Source organism: Rhipicephalus sanguineus, chromosome 10 (assembly GCF_013339695.2).
Source record: "Rhipicephalus sanguineus isolate Rsan-2018 chromosome 10, BIME_Rsan_1.4, whole genome shotgun sequence".
NCBI classification, from domain to species: Eukaryota; Metazoa; Arthropoda; class Arachnida; order Ixodida; family Ixodidae; genus Rhipicephalus; species Rhipicephalus sanguineus.
In genome coordinates this window covers 61,917,914-61,935,023 of record NC_051185.1, presented here as the reverse complement: position 1 = coordinate 61,935,023, position 17,110 = coordinate 61,917,914, and the positions used below count along the sequence as shown (strand labels likewise).

The window sequence follows — 17,110 nt, the reverse complement described above, 5'->3', positions numbered from 1 at the left end:
CACCTAACGTATGTAGTACAGTGATTTGCCAGCACTGTTGTGCATAAATATGTGGACAATTTCACATTTTCGCTGGGCCCTGCATTAGTAGAGTTATTACTTATGGCTTACAAAGTACGGTAACTCTTATGCACTTGTACCACTGGCGTGGCCTTCATCAAAGCAGAGCAACAACCAGTGTCATGGCAGCTTTTCTTCGTGGCTGCCACGTTTTCTGTTTCGTGACATTGCACTTGTGTTATGTCTGAAGAATCGAGCAACGCCTTGTGCGGCAGTCATTATCATGTATTGGTTAAACAGAAGTCTTGCATGTTGATTTTATTGCAGAGCGCCTGCATGACTTTATGAAATGGGCAGTGCAGGTAAGTGCTGGGAGCTCTGAGAAAAGTCAGCTATTCAGACCCAAAAATTGCCGCAGGCACAAGCAGTGCAGTCACTGAAAACATCTTTATATGTGGTAAAGATGTTAGTCATTTTCTTCGATGTGTCGAGGATAACTTCTTTCTATTCTCTGGTGGTCAAAATAAGTGGAAACACTCTATTTCTCACGTATGGTGATTGCTTGCTAGGTACTAGCCTTTTTGGTGAGATGACATCCTTTTTTCCCTCAAGATTGTTCGCAGGATAACCGAGAAGGCCTTACGTGCTGCCACAGTTGTCCGCCCACATACTGGTTGCCACTCTGTCATGTCGCATGTGATTTGAAGGGTGTCTTAGCGAAAAACCGCATGTTTAGTAGTTTAACCATATGACCTCTAGTGCCTGCGATCTATAGCTTTAATTTATTCGATCAGGCATTAGATTTAACATTACACTGAATGATCTGGTCACTTGGCTTGGATAAATATTTCTTATTCCAAGCTTAAGATGTGTGATATTTTGTGAACATCAAAATTAAAATAAGTTTGGTACTCCATATATTGAGGTGTAACTATTTTTATCCGACAGCAAGTACATTGCGCTACAAATTCTCAGTAGGGACACCAGCAGTCTTTTGTGCTGACGTGGATAACTTTTCTGCTAGTGACTAAAGACCACAATGCCAAGTCTTGTCTGCATGGCAGTTTTCTAATTGGTTTGATGTCTTTTTGTGTTGCCTGGACATCTTAACGTTTGCCATTTTTCATGAAACATTCTGTTTCACTCCTGTTGTCATTTCACCATGGCTCTTATGCCAGACTAGCAGTTATTCATTCTGGTCAGTATTTCAATTTGTGCTATAGTTTTAAAAAAGACAGTAAAGAGCTACAAGTTCCAACTTTTTTATGCTGCGAAGCGAACTGCCAGGTGCTCTTAGCCATTCTCGTCACTGCTGATATGACCATAGATGCTTTGCTGTATATGTTCCTGCGAAATTCAAGTGCTTCGATTGGTATTGTTCACTGGAGCTTGTCTCTTCAGCAATGTATGTAGTTACTTGTAATTAGTTACTGAAAAAGTGATTACGCAGTTACAAGACTACAAAAAAGTGTGATAGATTATAATTAGTCTGTTAACTGCAAGTGTTGCTGACATTAACGGCAAACATTTTTCTGGGTGTGTTGTGAGCATTTGCACTGGCTTAACAGCGATCTCCTTTTTGTTCCAGATGTGTCCATTCGATCTACACAGCACTAAATAAGAGTTATGCTGCGAACGTTGCCAGAAATGCCTCGTGCCAGCCTTTTCATAGAAACCTTTGGCTTGTTTTCCTGATTACATTACAGTCTGAATCTTTAATTTATGATTTCAACAGTGACATACCATATCTATTGACCACTGCGTCTAATTGGTTTGTCTTAAAATTAGTGAGAACTGATATTTGTTTTTTGGATGTGCTATTCTATAATAGTATAAAGAAGAGTATCTACTTCATTGCAGTTTTTAAGTTTCAATCAACGTAAAAGGAAATGTGCCTGTCTTACAAAGCATTGTTTCAGGATAGGAAGTTTGCTCTAGAAATGAGCCGAGAAGGGTTCATCTCTCTTCGATGGAAAATACAGTAGAGCCTCAGTAAATGTAAATCTCTTAAATGGAATCGCTGCTAAAATTAAACAAGATGCCTCCAATATGATTTGTTTCGTCCTTGAATTCTGCCCCCCATTTCACCTCATTAAATGGAACTGCTGTTAAACAGAAAATATTTTAGTGGTCTCTTCAGGTTCTGTTTAACAAGAGTCCACTGCACTTATTTGCTTGCAAAATCCACATCACTGCTACCACAATTTCTGTCCAGCCCCCATTTGCAACTGTGCTCATGCTGCCGGCTTCTGATCGACACAGTGGGCAATTCTATAGAGCTCGCAGATGAAGGTAGCGATACATGCTCGCTCACCTTCAATAAAATTACAAATAGCCTTTTTCTGGTGGGGCTGTGTGGGTTGCATGTGTGACTCTGGTTGGATGGGTGCAGTACGACAGGGAGCCGGGTTCGCCATGTTTGTGCTAAAATGCCTGTTCAAGCATGAAAAAAAGAATTCTATAATGATTTCTAGTGCTGACTTGGTGATTACTAGGTTATACTGTTTTCATCGGAGACATATGACCGCACGACAAAAATGCGGACTGTGGGGGGGGGGAGTAGGACTGACGTGGGGAGGTGTTTAAGCACCATGAGCTTGACATTTATTTATGTCATGACACTGCGGACCAACATTTATGGCCCATGCTGAAGGGGCAGTACAATGGATGCCAATATAACGTAGCACAGCAGTGCTAGAGCAAAAAATTTAACGAATAAAACAGAAATGTTGTACATATACATAATTCACTCAATAAAAGCTTTTCTAGAGATTTGACAAAGCTAGGGGACTGGAAGATGGCCTCAGGGAGACTTTTCCAGTCAGAAACAGTCCTCGGAAAAAAAACTGTGTATGGAAGTTTTCGTTCTTGCAAAAATTGGCTCGAGCTCATAACTTCTAGTGGCGTGTTCGTCTAGTGGAAATCTTCTTAGTATTGTAGGTTGTGGTATGTTCAGTTTATTTGATCCTAGGCAAGTGACAATGCCCGCTTCACCCTGTCTGTTACCAGTGCTGATTGCTCTTTCTTTTTTCTAACTGAGAGTTTACTTGGCAAGAGAACGATTGCCTACAAACAGAACCTAAGACATTGCAGCAGTTTTAAATGAAGAACTCTTCACTCTCGAAACGCCTGTTTTCTTTCCCACTGTGATGCTTCAATCAAATGCACATCAGCGTATTCTGCAAGCATACGGAGCCTCTTATATTGAAGAAAGATCAAAGGTGCATTGTAAGCAGTGCTCAGCAACTGAAGTGTGGTAATTGGCCCATATACCAGCCGTGCAGTCACCTGAGCCATCACTAAACACTGGGGACACTGTGTTGGCTCGTTATGGTGCAGAATGAAAATGACAGCATTGTGTAGGCATTTGACCACCAGGCAATGACCCAGTGCTCACTGGTGCCACAAAAATTCACCAGCCACTATGTGGGCCAAGTATGGCATTTAAACAGTTTAGCACTGCATACGTAAAACTGCCCAGCTTTATCAAGGCTTTTGTAAAAACCATTCATGACAGCCACATGTGGATGTGGCCACCTTAGATTGGTTGGCAGAGCATTGCATGCGCATAATATGAACGCTGTTTGTCTGGCTCCTGTCGGTGGCGAGTTGTGTTGTCTACTTGAATTCATTTTCTCTTTATCTGATACTATCGGCACATCACTTAAAAACTACAAACACTCGCTGTGCTTTTCCTTGGCATTATTGTATGTTGGCATCATGCGCATGGTTGTGTCTGGGCTTAGTAGTATTGCATGCAGTTATCCTTCCCATTTCTTGGTGGTGGGATAGCTTGCAGTAATACTAGAGCATTATAAAACAGGTGTCCTGTGCATCGAGAGAGAACATCATTGTTCACAGTGCAAGTTTTCAAGAGCATTCTTTCTTTAAGTGCAGAGAACTTTAGGGGTGCGGGCTGTGGTATGCAGTCATTGTATGCTATTGTCGTCGTCTCATATCGTTTTGTGTAATGCAGACAGAACCACGTATAGCATAGCCATGTATAGCGAGGGGGCAGGATAGAGAAATGAGGGTGGGGAGGAGGGAAAGGATGGTGGGAGGGTAAATCATGGCATAGCCGTATATAGTACAGCGTAGCAAGGGGGCGTGAAATAGAATTGAGGGTGAATAGGAGACGTGAGGGTGAGGTATATCATAACCGTGTATAATATGCGTAGCACTCAGGTGGAAAAGAAAGTAAGGGTGAGGACAGTAAGGAGTAAAGGGAGAATAACGCATGCACAGCCATATGTGCTACAGTATAGCGAGCGGGAGTGAGGGTGAAGATGAAGTAAAGGAGGAGCGGAGGGTAAAGCATAGCATAGTTGTGTGCAGTACGGTATAAAAAGAGGGCGATGAGGAGGGGCAGAGTAGACCATAGCATAGCCGTGCAGTATAAAAAGGGTAACGATGTAAGCAGGAGGGGAGGGCATACCATAGCATAGCCATGTATAGTATACAAGGGGGTGGTACGGTATAACAAGTGGGTGTGGAAAAGGGATGAGGAAAAGTGAAGGTGAAGAGGACGAAAATGAGGAGGGGAAAGGCAGAGTTTAGCATAGCTATGTATAGTGCAGTATATCATTGGTCGGAGAAAGGAAGTGAGGGTAAGCATGAGGGAAGATGGCACCACTGCATCACAAATGGTTTCCTTTCCCGCCAATGAAGGTTCCATTTCTGCCATGAGCAGGTTGCATGTTTGGAACGCCAGCACGAACTTGCCCGTGAACGCGAGCGTCGCTTAAAGACAGGTGAATCTCTGCTCCATGCTTAATACAGCTTTCACGTTGAGTGCAACTATAGGCATTTTTTCGTACCATAATCGTCATAAGCACTAGGCTCTAGTTTAACCTCTATTAATGTGCATTGCTTATACATGGCATCTCATATATATTGCTAAAGTAATTATTGCTCATCAGTAGGTGCATTTCTAACCCCTGTGCAATCATTTCTTCTTTATCATACTTTGCTGCATAAAAGCAAGAAGTAAAAGTCAGTTTTGCCGGAAGGCCAATGCAATGCATGCGATAGCAACAGTTGCAGCTGAAGTGGTTATGAATTTAAGATTGTGACAATAGTATTACCATGTTTAGTGACTGCTGCCTTGGACTGGTTATTTTGGAATGAGTGAAACTACATATCTACTTTTTGCCATGTTAGTCTTGCAGAATAGGAAAGAAAAATGAACTTTCATTGCAGTGTTGAACGTTCACTCATCGGCAGAAAAAAAATTGTGCCTGTTTTTACGCAGGATTTGTGCAAGCTATGTACTTGGTGATGCATACTCTTTACAATGTCTTTACATGTCTGTTTAACAGGGCAGTTCTTCATGGAAGTTGTGCTGAGAGAAACTGTTTTGTCGATCAGTTCCTGAAAAACTCTGTAGTGGAATTTCTGCTTTTGCATCGCACAAAATTAACAATGAACTTGAAATGACATTACAGTGGTTATCTTTCATTGCTTCATTTTGCATTGTTCCTTGTAATCATTTCTGCCTGTGTTATTGTGCTGCGCATTCAGTCAGCACAATCTCAGTATTTACATCAACCAAATAATTTATTTTCTTCTAGCAGGGCCACTAATGACAAAGTAATGTTTGTTGAATACATGTAAATGTGGCTGTATTCTCTTCAACCATCAAATGTTGCGCCATTTTCAATTTCATCAATTTGATTTTGATATACGTTTCATACATATAGATACGTATGTTGCAGTAGTATAAGTATTCTACATTTTCTTTTTCATTTGTGACAGCATACTATATAATGCACTATGCATTCTTCTTCTAGTTGAATCCTCACGAGGGTGTTATATGTTAGTATTTTTAGACGAGTAGGGGCGATATCTAATTTGTGGTGAAGAAACCCAAGTGTTCATGAGGCGGATGTGCAGTTTTAAATGATGTGACTGGACCATGTGAGATGATCGGCGATGGTTACTTGTAAATATTTATATTCATTGCATGTGACATCCACGTGTTTATTGTGGGGCATCCAGCTCTCTCATGCAGTAGAGTTTTTTTTTATGAAACCTGATTCCCACTGTCTATGAGCATTCTTAAATTGTGCGGTAGCATAGTGTGAATCCTTGGATATGCAGTGTGTGGCTATGTGGCTTGGTCTAAAATATGTTCGTGACTGGATGACGTTGTCTTCTTAGGCCTCTTGTTTCACATTGTACATCATGAGGTACGATGAATAGTTATGGTCAAAATTAGGTCCTGACCTAGTATTTTTCATTCTGTCGCATTGCACAATGCTCCCTACTAATTGTTTCCTTCCTCCATGCCAGGAATTGGACCTTCATCCATGTGCTTAGCAGCGCAACGCTTCAATTCAGGAAACGACGGTAAAGCGTTCGTATCCAGGCAGCAATGAAATGTGGCAATGTGGAATGACAAGTGACCTCAATAAAAGATTCGAAGGCCATATTGCAAAAATGGCTGATCGCCAACAAGCCCACTATAGAGTGCATACAAACGGCTGATACCAATACGCATGCGACTGGTGGACCTTCGAAGGCCGCATTTCTGTACTCACTGACGCCAGGTTTTTTGCGTACAACACCATTGCCACCGCCGCCACTGCCGCCACATAAATCTGCACTTGATGAAAGCCAGCAAAGGAACGGGCACGAGGAAGAGGCATACGCAAGCACCACTATCCAGCAGTGTTTTGAACCAACTGGCCCTGATCTGTATGAGTAAACACGTCCGAGTAAATGGTTCTTCTTCTGCGTATGTCGATGTAACTTCCGGGGTGCCACAGGGTTCAGTGTTGGGTCCTTACTCTTTCTGGTCGATATTAACGATTTGTCAGAGACGATAACATCAAACGTGAGGCTGTACTCAGATGATTGTGTTATTTATAAAATGGAAGATGCGTTTGAATGTAAATAAGTGTTGTTTCCTTAGCTTTACTAGGAAACGCAAGCCATATTACTCTTCGTACAGTTTGTCAGGAGCACTACTTGACCGTGTTGAACATTTTAAATACCTTGGTGTACACTTGTCTGCCGAATTATCTTGGAACAAGCATATAGGTTACATAACTGGCAAAGCCAACGGTGTGTTAAATTTTATTAAACGCAACTTCAAGTCTGCCCCAAAAAGCTTGAAAGAAGCTTTTTATGTTACAAATGTTCGACCCATCCTTGAATATGCCTGTCCAGTGTGGGATCCTCATGGTCAAACTCTAATCTATAAACTTGAACGCATGCAAAACCGCGCTGCACGCTTTGTCAGTGGCAGTTACAACTTTAACTCCAGTATTACCTGCATTAAAAGTAATTTAAGATGGAAACTTCTTGAGCAGCACAGAAAATTCTTGCGATTAAAGTTTTTTCATTCCATCTTTTGTGATGAAATTCGCATTAACAAAAGTTTGTACATGATGAGCCCATACTACGTGTCACATAGAAACGATCACTCGAAAAAAATCCGTGAGATCAGCTGTCGTACCGGTGTCTTCGCTCATTCGTTTTTTCCTTTCACTGTTTGTGAATAGAATGAGTTGGATGCGTGTGTTGTCGATCTTCCCGCTGATGCTTTTCGTTGGTCACTACAAGATGTGTGCTTTTCGTGAATGCGCATGCACTGCTGCGCGAATGTGCTTGACTTTTTTGGACTGTACAATGGCGTGATTTTTTTTTTTACCCCCCCTACAATAATGCCCACTTGGGCGATGTAGGTTGTACTAATAAACTTATAAATAAAAAAATCTCAACTCTTCTATAAATCTGCAACTCGTAGCAAGCTTCGCTTTGAAAAAGTGATATAAGTTATGGCTTTCCTGCCGATAGATTCAATATGACTGAACAATGCAAGACAGTTTTGAACATGGACAGTTTTGGACAGTTTTGACTGAACAATGCAAGACAGTCGAATAATGAACTTTTAAAAATAAATCATTGTAGATGTATGGGTTCTCCTAAAATGCACATTTCATTTCAATTTATAAGCCTCACTATGACTAATAAGCACTCATGCCTGTGTGAGTAGTCAGACCATGATGGTAGTAGACATTACCTAATGAAGCCATGGAAAGCAGAGAGAGCATTGTTTCTAGTATTTAATTGAAGCATAGTTATTTTGAAATATGGCATGAAAAGAAACAAAAATATGTGCATGGAAAAAAAGACGCGGCCGGTGGGGACCGAACCCGCAATTTTTTAATTACACAAGAGATGTCGTACATATTGAGATAATGCAGTAGCACTTTTTTTGTGCATGTTAATTTGTGTGCATTTATGTCATACTTCAATTATCAATTGCAAATAATGAACCTTATGCTTTTCTTGTCTTCAGTGGATGTTGTCTATGAAAGAAACTTGCACCTTGATCCACTGCCCTTCTTTTGTTTCCCTTGTATTCCATCATATGTAGAACATCTTCAGATTCTTAACACTCTAAAATGTGCACATAAAGCTTCTATGAAGTCTTCAGCAACTATAAGTCTATTTCAATATTGGATGCCTCTGGTAATTAACTGATTGTCTTGACAACCAAGAATCTTCTAATTGAGTAACAAGAGGAAGGTTTTTGTGGCATACGATCTATGACACTGACGGAGCACAATGCAAAAGAGCAGATTGCCACGTGCTCTCAGTATAGAACACTCTATTTTTGCACCCCCCTTCATCAAGCTGACTTTATTATAGTATGCTTGAATTTACCTAAAACTGCTTGCAGGTTTATCGCCTCTAACTACTCTGACACTTTGTTTGTCAAACCAGCTCCACAGCCAACCGTTAAATTGTCTTATTGCGAGAATGAATGCAAAGCATTGTGCGCAATTAGGACATCCATCGCAAATCGCCATATAATATGGTAAAGAAGCGTAGTTTTCATTTCCCTACCCTTCTGTAATTTCCACCAGGAAACCTTGAGGTATGAATGCATATTCATGCATTGACATTTTAATGATATGCCTCATATCATTAAGATGTCAATGAGGCATATGTAGGCATGCTCGAATGACATCTAACTGCACTATTTTCAGCGACGTACTAATTACGTGCTCATTTTCTCTTGCTGATAAAGCACGCGAAATATAAAAAATAATACGTGACTACGCTCCCACCCTCAAAAGGTGGGAGCCATTATAATGATTAGGTAAGTATTTATCGAGTTAGAAACAAAATTAGGACTAATTACCTAAACATCATTAACGAAAAAATTAGTAGTGGCTACTACAGTATACTGGGAACAATATGCACTAGGCGTGCTTAGCATAACTACGTTCCTGTTTTTTTAAATCGTGCTGCGCAATGTTTGGGACACCCTATATATTGAATATTAAAATGTACGCAATTTCTCCTGCAAATTTCAAATCGTTCTACACTATTATTTGAAGGCAATGCTTTTGTTTCTTTTCCAGGACTAAGTGTGTTCTAATGACATCTATTTGTACACTGTAGAAATGAAAAGTCAGGCAGCTGTAGGAATAGGCTACTTGTGCTTTTTCTGCCACTTTGACTTGGTGCTAGTGCAGTAAGTTTTGGCACGTATAAAACGCTCTTAGCTGGACTTTTTTTACGCAGGTTCTGACAGTGCCTTTGCAAGCTCTTAAACCCTTTCGAACAGGTCATCAGCTTCAAACATTGCCAGTGCGTCCCCATAAGTTGTCCACACCCTGCTTGCTCAGTTGCAGTGGAAGTTGTGGTCAGGACCAGAACCGAAGCCGCATCCAGAGTTTCTACAGCCTGCGTGGCACATCCTGCTCTGAAAGCATGCTGCAATGGACATTCTTTCCACAGCATACCAATCAGCAGTAGCCGCAATTGCAGCCATGTTCACTCTCACCGTCCTCTCTTTCAGTGTTGGCAAAATTAGATTGTGTTTTGTCAGTGGAGTCCATGGGAGTGTGAACTATTTTCTCTTTGAAGTGCATTGCGAAGTCTGTCCCATGCAAGTGCTGTATGAGGACATCTTTAAATCAACGTATCTCTGCCAAAATTCAAGTAAATCTAGTCAGCTCTGGAACTTGTACAAGTTTGTTGTTTGCTCTGGATGAAGCCATGTGGAACTTAGAGCAAGCTTATCAAGGACATCCTGCTCTGCATTTCTTGTCTATTTATCGAATTGCTTATTTATATTCATCTTTGCTCATTTATTAATTCTCACACAGATTCTGCGCATTTGCTTCATCACTCAAAAGTTTTATTGGGATGTGGGTTAAGGTATTAGTATATCTTGTTTGTCCTGGCAATGCATATTAGTTGTTGCCAGGACTGTAATGTTAACTTGTACTCTGTGTCTTCACTCCTGATGCATCTATACATGACACACACAGTACCGTGCATAGACTTCTAGCTCGTCATTTGACATAGTGAGGGTCTGTTAAACTTGGTTTTTCTTTCCTTTCCTCAGACTATCATTACTGTTGCTCATAAAGTACAACTTTGGAGTTGCTGTGTAGCTAAGCAACTTTGTGTGTGGCCAGAATTGTGGTGACCACACTGTCATGAGCAATATTTAAATGTGTATGCTGTTTTCACATGCAATAATCATGGGATGATGGGCGTTTTCGTTGCTTGTTAGCTTATGTCGAGTTGCTTAAAATATCTGATATTTAATGTTGCTATGAAAACAAGAGAGGTCGTGGCATTTTATCATTTTAGATATGCTCTTGTGTCACAGTGTCACAGTGTCATTCAGTTCACAGTGTCATTTAGCATTGCATTTATCCTTACCAATTACACTGTCATGTCATCAAGGTGTGACATTGCATTTTTTTTCTTATGCTGTTTAGAGAAGATGCAGTCATACTAGGGTGCTTTAGATGCTGCATGAAGTTTGAATTTTTTTGGATGCAAAGGAGGATATTTTTATTTAGCTGCAAGCAGATTGTACATGGATTGTCCATGGTTTCACATTTTTCAACTTAGTTCTTTGAACTACACATGTTTTCACATTGCAGTTTTCTTCTTTTCATTTACTGTTGTTACCTTAGTAGACGACAGACTGCCTCAAATCATTTTTTTGTTTTCTGGAAGATCCAGTATTCATGTCGGCAAACATGTCTTTTTGTATGTATGTTCTGTGAGGATGTAACGAAAGTGTGGTTTTATGTGACGTTTGTAGGCACCATCATTTGCTTCATTCCTATGTCTATATAACAACATTGAAGGGATATAATAAATGTTATTTTCTAGTTGCCTTAGTGCTCCATTGTCTAATGCATCCTGTTTTAATCCATTTTACTGAGCCTTCAGCTATAACAGTCAAAAAGAATATTACGCACACCCCCTCCATTGTGCCCTTGTGTATAACGTAATTTGAATCTGTATGTGGATACAGATTCTTAACTACGGTAAGATTTTTAACTTACTTAACTAAGGTTAGCAAAGCTTAAAGAAGCTCATGCGCTGTAGTTTGGTCATATATCCACCTTTGCCAACAATTTCATGTTTATGCACCATTCACTTGTCTAATTATAAAAGCAAAGATTGAAAATAAATTAAGGCACACCTTGGCTAACTGATCTGGGACATGTTAACACATCCTTTCTTTCTTAGCAGTAGCTCCTTGCTGCACTGTTTTAGCTTTCAACTGATTAAAAAATTCTGGCGTAGGTTGTCTGTGAATCACTGGGAATTGTAGACCACGCACCCAAAGAATGAACCCCATGGAAGCATGCAATGTTTAATAAAGACTGAGTAGCACATTTGGAAGTGGAATTGCAATGCCTTTTGCCACTTAATATGACAATTTGCGAAGGAGACTTTTCAGTCTTAGTTGAGTCATTTTTGTGAGGGTTGCTAGATTGTATCAATTATTTTCAGACAAAAGAAAGCGTCCATTGCATAAGATATCTATTTACAGACGATATTCTGTGATGTAGAGCAGAACTCTTGCGAGACGTACTGGGTCAGTCCAGTGTAACCACTTCAATAACATGCTGTTTGTGTAGGCAATAATGCACTTCACTTACCAGTGCAATAGCCATTCTTGCTTGCCTGGTGCTGCAGTTGGATTTTATGCAGTGTATTATGCATGAATTGCATTGCTTTCCTCTGCTCCCTGTGGCTTTGCAGGTTCCTTGTCTTCGGCATCCCAGGAGCAGTACGATTCACTCGTGTCCTTTCAAGGTGGACTGCATTCCTGTCGTCAGTGCACCTATGTCACCATGGTCAGGAGCCGCATGAAAAGACACCTTCGCAAACACACGGGCGAGCGCCCCTTCCAGTGCCACCTGTGCCCCGCTGGATTCTCTCAGAACATTCATCTCAAAGAGCACATTCGCACCCACACAAGAGAACGTCCCTTTTCCTGTAACCACTGCAATGTGTCATTTGCACAGAAGGCGCACCTTGTTAGTCACATTCGCACCCACACAGGAGAGCGTCCCTTTTCCTGTGAAAACTGCAGTGCATCTTTTTCACATCAAGAGAACCTCGTGAAGCACATGCGCACCCACACAGGAGAGCGTCCCTTTTCCTGTGACAACTGCAGTGCATCCTTTTCGCGGAAACATCACCTTGACTACCACATGCGCACCCACACGGGGGAGCGCCCCTTTACCTGTGACCACTGCAGTGCATCCTTTTCGGGTAAAAGTACCCTTGTGCAACACATGCGCACCCACATGGGGGAGCGCCCCTTTACCTGTGACCACTGCAGTGCATCCTTTTCGCAGAAACATCACCTCAACGACCACATACGCACCCACACAGGAGAGCGTCCCTTTTCCTGTGACCACTGCAATGCATCCTTTTCACATGAAAAGAGCCTCACCCGCCACATGGGCCGTTGTCTTGCATGCAAGAAGCTCTAAAGGCTAGGAGCACACAGGCTTTTTTTATGGGGCTAGATTCATTTCCTTATTGTGTACGTAAATTGCTTTCGAATGTCTTTATATTGCTCAACTGCCGAGTTTCTTTCACAATGTCGCTTTCAGGGCATCCGTCATTCTTTAAGAAAATTTCTTAAGTGACTGTGGGTGACGTCAAACACATGCCATTATGTCAGAGGCTGGCTTAGATTGGATGTGGATTATACAGTCCTGTGCTGCTGGGCTGAGCACAGGAAGGAAAATAACGTATATTACTTTTTCTGCGATTACTTTGCTCATTTATGTGAATCACTCCGTTCAGTGTAACCTGACTTAATAATTTGCTTGTGTTTGCTCCATCAGTCCTCAAGGGTCCCTCGAAACCGATTGAAAAACTTCTTTCTTATTTGTGTGTTGCGTAGACTAGTTGCCAGGCATAATTTTTATATAGTTCAAAGAGCCAATATCAATATATTTAATATTTTAAGCACGCAATGAAATCACTACATCGCTGGTGACTGCGTCAGCGCATATTGTGGAGGCTATAACTGTTGGAAGTGTAAATGATGGAGAAGAGCGCAGGTCTTTGATTGGATCAATGTAACCTTACAAGTGATCGAGGCAATACATCAAAAAAGAGATTATTATCTGACTTTCTTTTGCATGCTTTTCCACTAAACATGAGATACCTGTTGTTCCAAAGATAGGAAAAGACTACTACAAAGCACGATAGAGGCATTGTGTGCTATTCTGCCTCTGGCTTTTTGCTTGCACGAGTCTGATAACCCTACGAAAGGCTTCTTTTGCTTCTTTCTCTTGCTTGTGTACGCTCGTGAGCTACCTTGTTTTGCACATATGGTACGTTGTTGATTGTTGTGGAAGTGGTGCAAGTTCGAGAAATCTTAGTTTGCTGTACTTTTTATGCTGACGCAAACAGTGTGTGTCATTAAAAAAAAGCTGTGCAACTTGGAAGCACTATAGCAGCGCTGCCTGCTTTTTAGCCTGTGGCCTCCTAGCATAGAAAAATGCACACACAAGGTTTGTCATTATCAAAAATTTTATTCTTGCCTGTGTACCCTCCTGAGTAGCCTCCGTTTGTATGTGTTCTGCACTTGTTGTGGTGTTCGAAAGTTGTATATTTTTCACCTCAACGCGTTGTCATTGACCTTACCCTTTTTCTCGGGCTGCGGCACAATCTTGTTTTTTACTGTGGCAATGGTGTGATCGCTGTACTGGATGGAATAGGCAACAATGCAAGCTTCCCCTACGTGGGACCTTCAAGCTCTTTCCACTTGATGAGCATTGCAACGCCAGTTGCGAGTGAAATGTGGTCATGTGAACCCACAGAAATCAGGCTGAGATTAGGCGTTCTTTTTCCTTTTGAATTTTCTAGGCTATATAACTTCAGACTACATGCCCCCCTCACAGCCATTCTTGCTGCATTAATATTTCCATCCTTCAGTCTATGCAGCCCACAAGTATAAAATGTGGCCTTGAATAGTGTTGGAGGTCCCCTTTAAGTAGGCACATTTTGCAAGACCATCAAGTTGGCAGTGAGAAGCTGTGTATAGTCTTTAAATATGTGTAAATAAGTACAGTGTGCTTGCATTGAGGTTTCTTTACTAATACTAACAATTAATAGCTAAATTTAGAGGGAGGGGGGTATGTTGTATTCAGTTTTGTTATTGATATTTGTTCTTTCTTTCCCAGGGGCTACACCTGTTCTTTGTTATGAATGCATTGTGCAAGTTGAATAAACTGGGCTTTAGTATGTCAGGCAGGCCGGCATTGGGCCTAATTTTCTCAGCGTCTACACGTGTACTGTGAGCATTTCCGCCGACATTAACAGTGATCTCCGTCTTCTGGATGTGTCCGTTTTTTCTACAGAGCGCTGAATAAGAGGACATTCCTCCCACAGCAAAGCACTCAGCAGTAGCCCCAGCTGCAGCCATTTTCACTCTCACTGTCCTCTTTTAGTGTTGGCAAAATTAGATTGTGTTTTGTCATGGCCTATTGTCAGTGGAGTCCATGGGAGTGTGCACTATTTTCTCTTTGAAGTGCATTGCAAAGTCTTTCCCATGCAAGTGCTGTATGGGGACATCTTTAAATCAACGTATCTCTGCCAAAATTCAAGTAAATCTAGTCACCTCTGGAACATGTACAAGTTTGTTGTTTGCTCTGGATGAAGCCATGTGGAACTTAGCAGGCTTATCAAGGACATCCTGCTCTGCATTTCTTGTGAATTTATCGAATTGCTTATTTATATCCATCTTTGCTCATTTATTAATTCTCACACAGATTCTGCGCATTTGCTTCATCACTCAAAAGGTTTATTGGGATGTGGATTGAGGTATCAGTATATCTTGTTTGTCCTTGCAATGCATATTAGTTGTTGCCAGGACTGTAATGTTAAATTGGACTCTGTCTCTTCACTCCTGATGCATCTACACATGACACGCACAGTACCGTGCATAGTCTTCTGGCTCGTCATTTGACATAGCGAGGGACTGTTAAACTTCGTCTTTTTTTTCCTTTGCTTGGACTATCATTATTGTTCTCATGAAGTACAACTTTGTAGTTTGCCATAGTAAAACAGTTATTTTATCAGGATTCACAAGCAATGAATGGCACTTAATCTGCATATTACGCTTAAGATAGCTGATATTTAGGGTTGCTATGAAAACAAGAGAAGTCTTGGCACTTGGCATTTTATCATTTTAGATATGCTGTTGTGTGCTGCTGCTTCACAATGTCATTTAACATTGCATTTATGCTTACCAATTCCACTGGCATGTCATCAAGGTGTGACTTTGCATTTTTTTTTTATTATGCTGTTCAGAGAAGATGCAGACATCCTAGAGTGCTTCAGAGGCTGCACAGAGTTTGAATTTTTCTGGATGCAAAGAAGGATTTTTTTTATTAAGCTGCAAGTGTAGAGACTCTTTGGATTGTACATAATTTCACATTTGTCAGCTTAATTCTTTGAACTGCACATGTTTTCACGTTGCACTTTTCTTCTATTCATTTACTGTTGTTACCATAGTAGGGAACGGAGTGCCTAAAATCACTTTTTGGTTAATCTTCGAAGATCCAGTATTCGTGTCAGGAAACGTTTTTTTCTATGTATGTTCCTTGAGGACGTGACAAAAGTGTGTTTTTTTATGCTACGTTTCTAGGCACCATCATTTGCTTCATTCCTATGTATATACAATAACCTTGAAGTGATAGAATAAATGTTGTTTTCTAGTTGCCTTATTGCTACATTGTCCAATGTTATCTGTTTTAAATAATTTTACTGAGCCTTTAGCTATAAGTTGCTAGTGGATAATCTTAACAGTGAAAAGAATATTACACCCCCTTCCCCCAATTTGCCCTTGTGTATAACGTAATTTGAATTTATATGTGTATACAGATTCTTAACTAAGGTAAAGTTCTTAACTGACTTAACTAAGCTTAGGGAAGCTTAAAGAAGCTCATGCGCTCTGCAGTTTGAGCGTACATCCACCTCTGCCAACAATTTCATATTTTTGCATCATTCACTTGTCTAATTAATTTAATAAAAATAAAAAATAATACAAGGGATATCTTAACTAACGTGAGCTGGACATGTTTTGTTTTATTTATTTAGAAAATACTGCGGTCGCTGAAGACCAGGCGGGTGGGAAACCTTACAATAAACAAGTATGCAAACATAGAGAAAAAAATCAAAGGAATAATCAAATTTCAAGAGTACAAAATTGGTGATACAACAAATCTAAGAAAAATATAACAAACCATATATAAGAACAAGCAGTGGCAGAAATGATGTCTTAAAGCGCAAAGAAAAGCAATATACACATACGTACAGACAAATTTATACACATAGAAACTCTTCAAGTAATACAAATACTGAGCATCAACAATCCGAAGTGATGTTCGATGAAGACAGAGTATAAACATTATAGTAAGCACTAGAAGTGTAGAGAAGGTGCACTTGTGTCATGGTTGGGATGCTCCGAGCAACGCTTTCTCGAAGTCATCTGATGAAACGACATCAGGTGGTAAGCTATTCCTCTGAATCATTGGACGTTAACACATCCTTTGTTTCCTAGCGGTAGCTCCTTGCTGCACTGTTTCAGCTTTCAACTGAATAACAAATTCTGGCATAGGTTGTCTGTGAATCGCTGGGAATTATCGACCACACACCAAAAAATTGAACCCCAAGGAAGCATGTGATGGTTAATGAAGACAGCAGCACATCTGGGTGTAGCCTTATAATTCCTTTTGCCACTCAGACAAAGCGTCCATCGCATGAGACATGCATTTACGGACGATATGCTGCGATGTAGAGCAGAACT

At 40.7% G+C, this 17,110-nt stretch overlaps 2 protein-coding genes across 2 annotated transcripts in view; both read left to right on the top strand.

The window, feature by feature from the left end:
* Positions 1-17,110, top strand: part of LOC119406426 (oocyte zinc finger protein XlCOF6.1-like) — a 252,305-nt gene that overhangs the window by 157,314 nt on the left and 77,881 nt on the right. The window lies entirely within an intron of this gene.
* LOC119406428 (zinc finger protein 135-like) overlaps positions 1-17,110 on the top strand; it is a 33,909-nt gene that overhangs the window by 16,445 nt on the left and 354 nt on the right. The window contains exon 3 of the mRNA XM_037673174.2: positions 12,037-12,131. Within this exon, the coding sequence (XP_037529102.2) occupies positions 12,037-12,131 (95 nt within the window). The remainder of the gene's footprint in view (positions 1-12,036; positions 12,132-17,110) is intronic.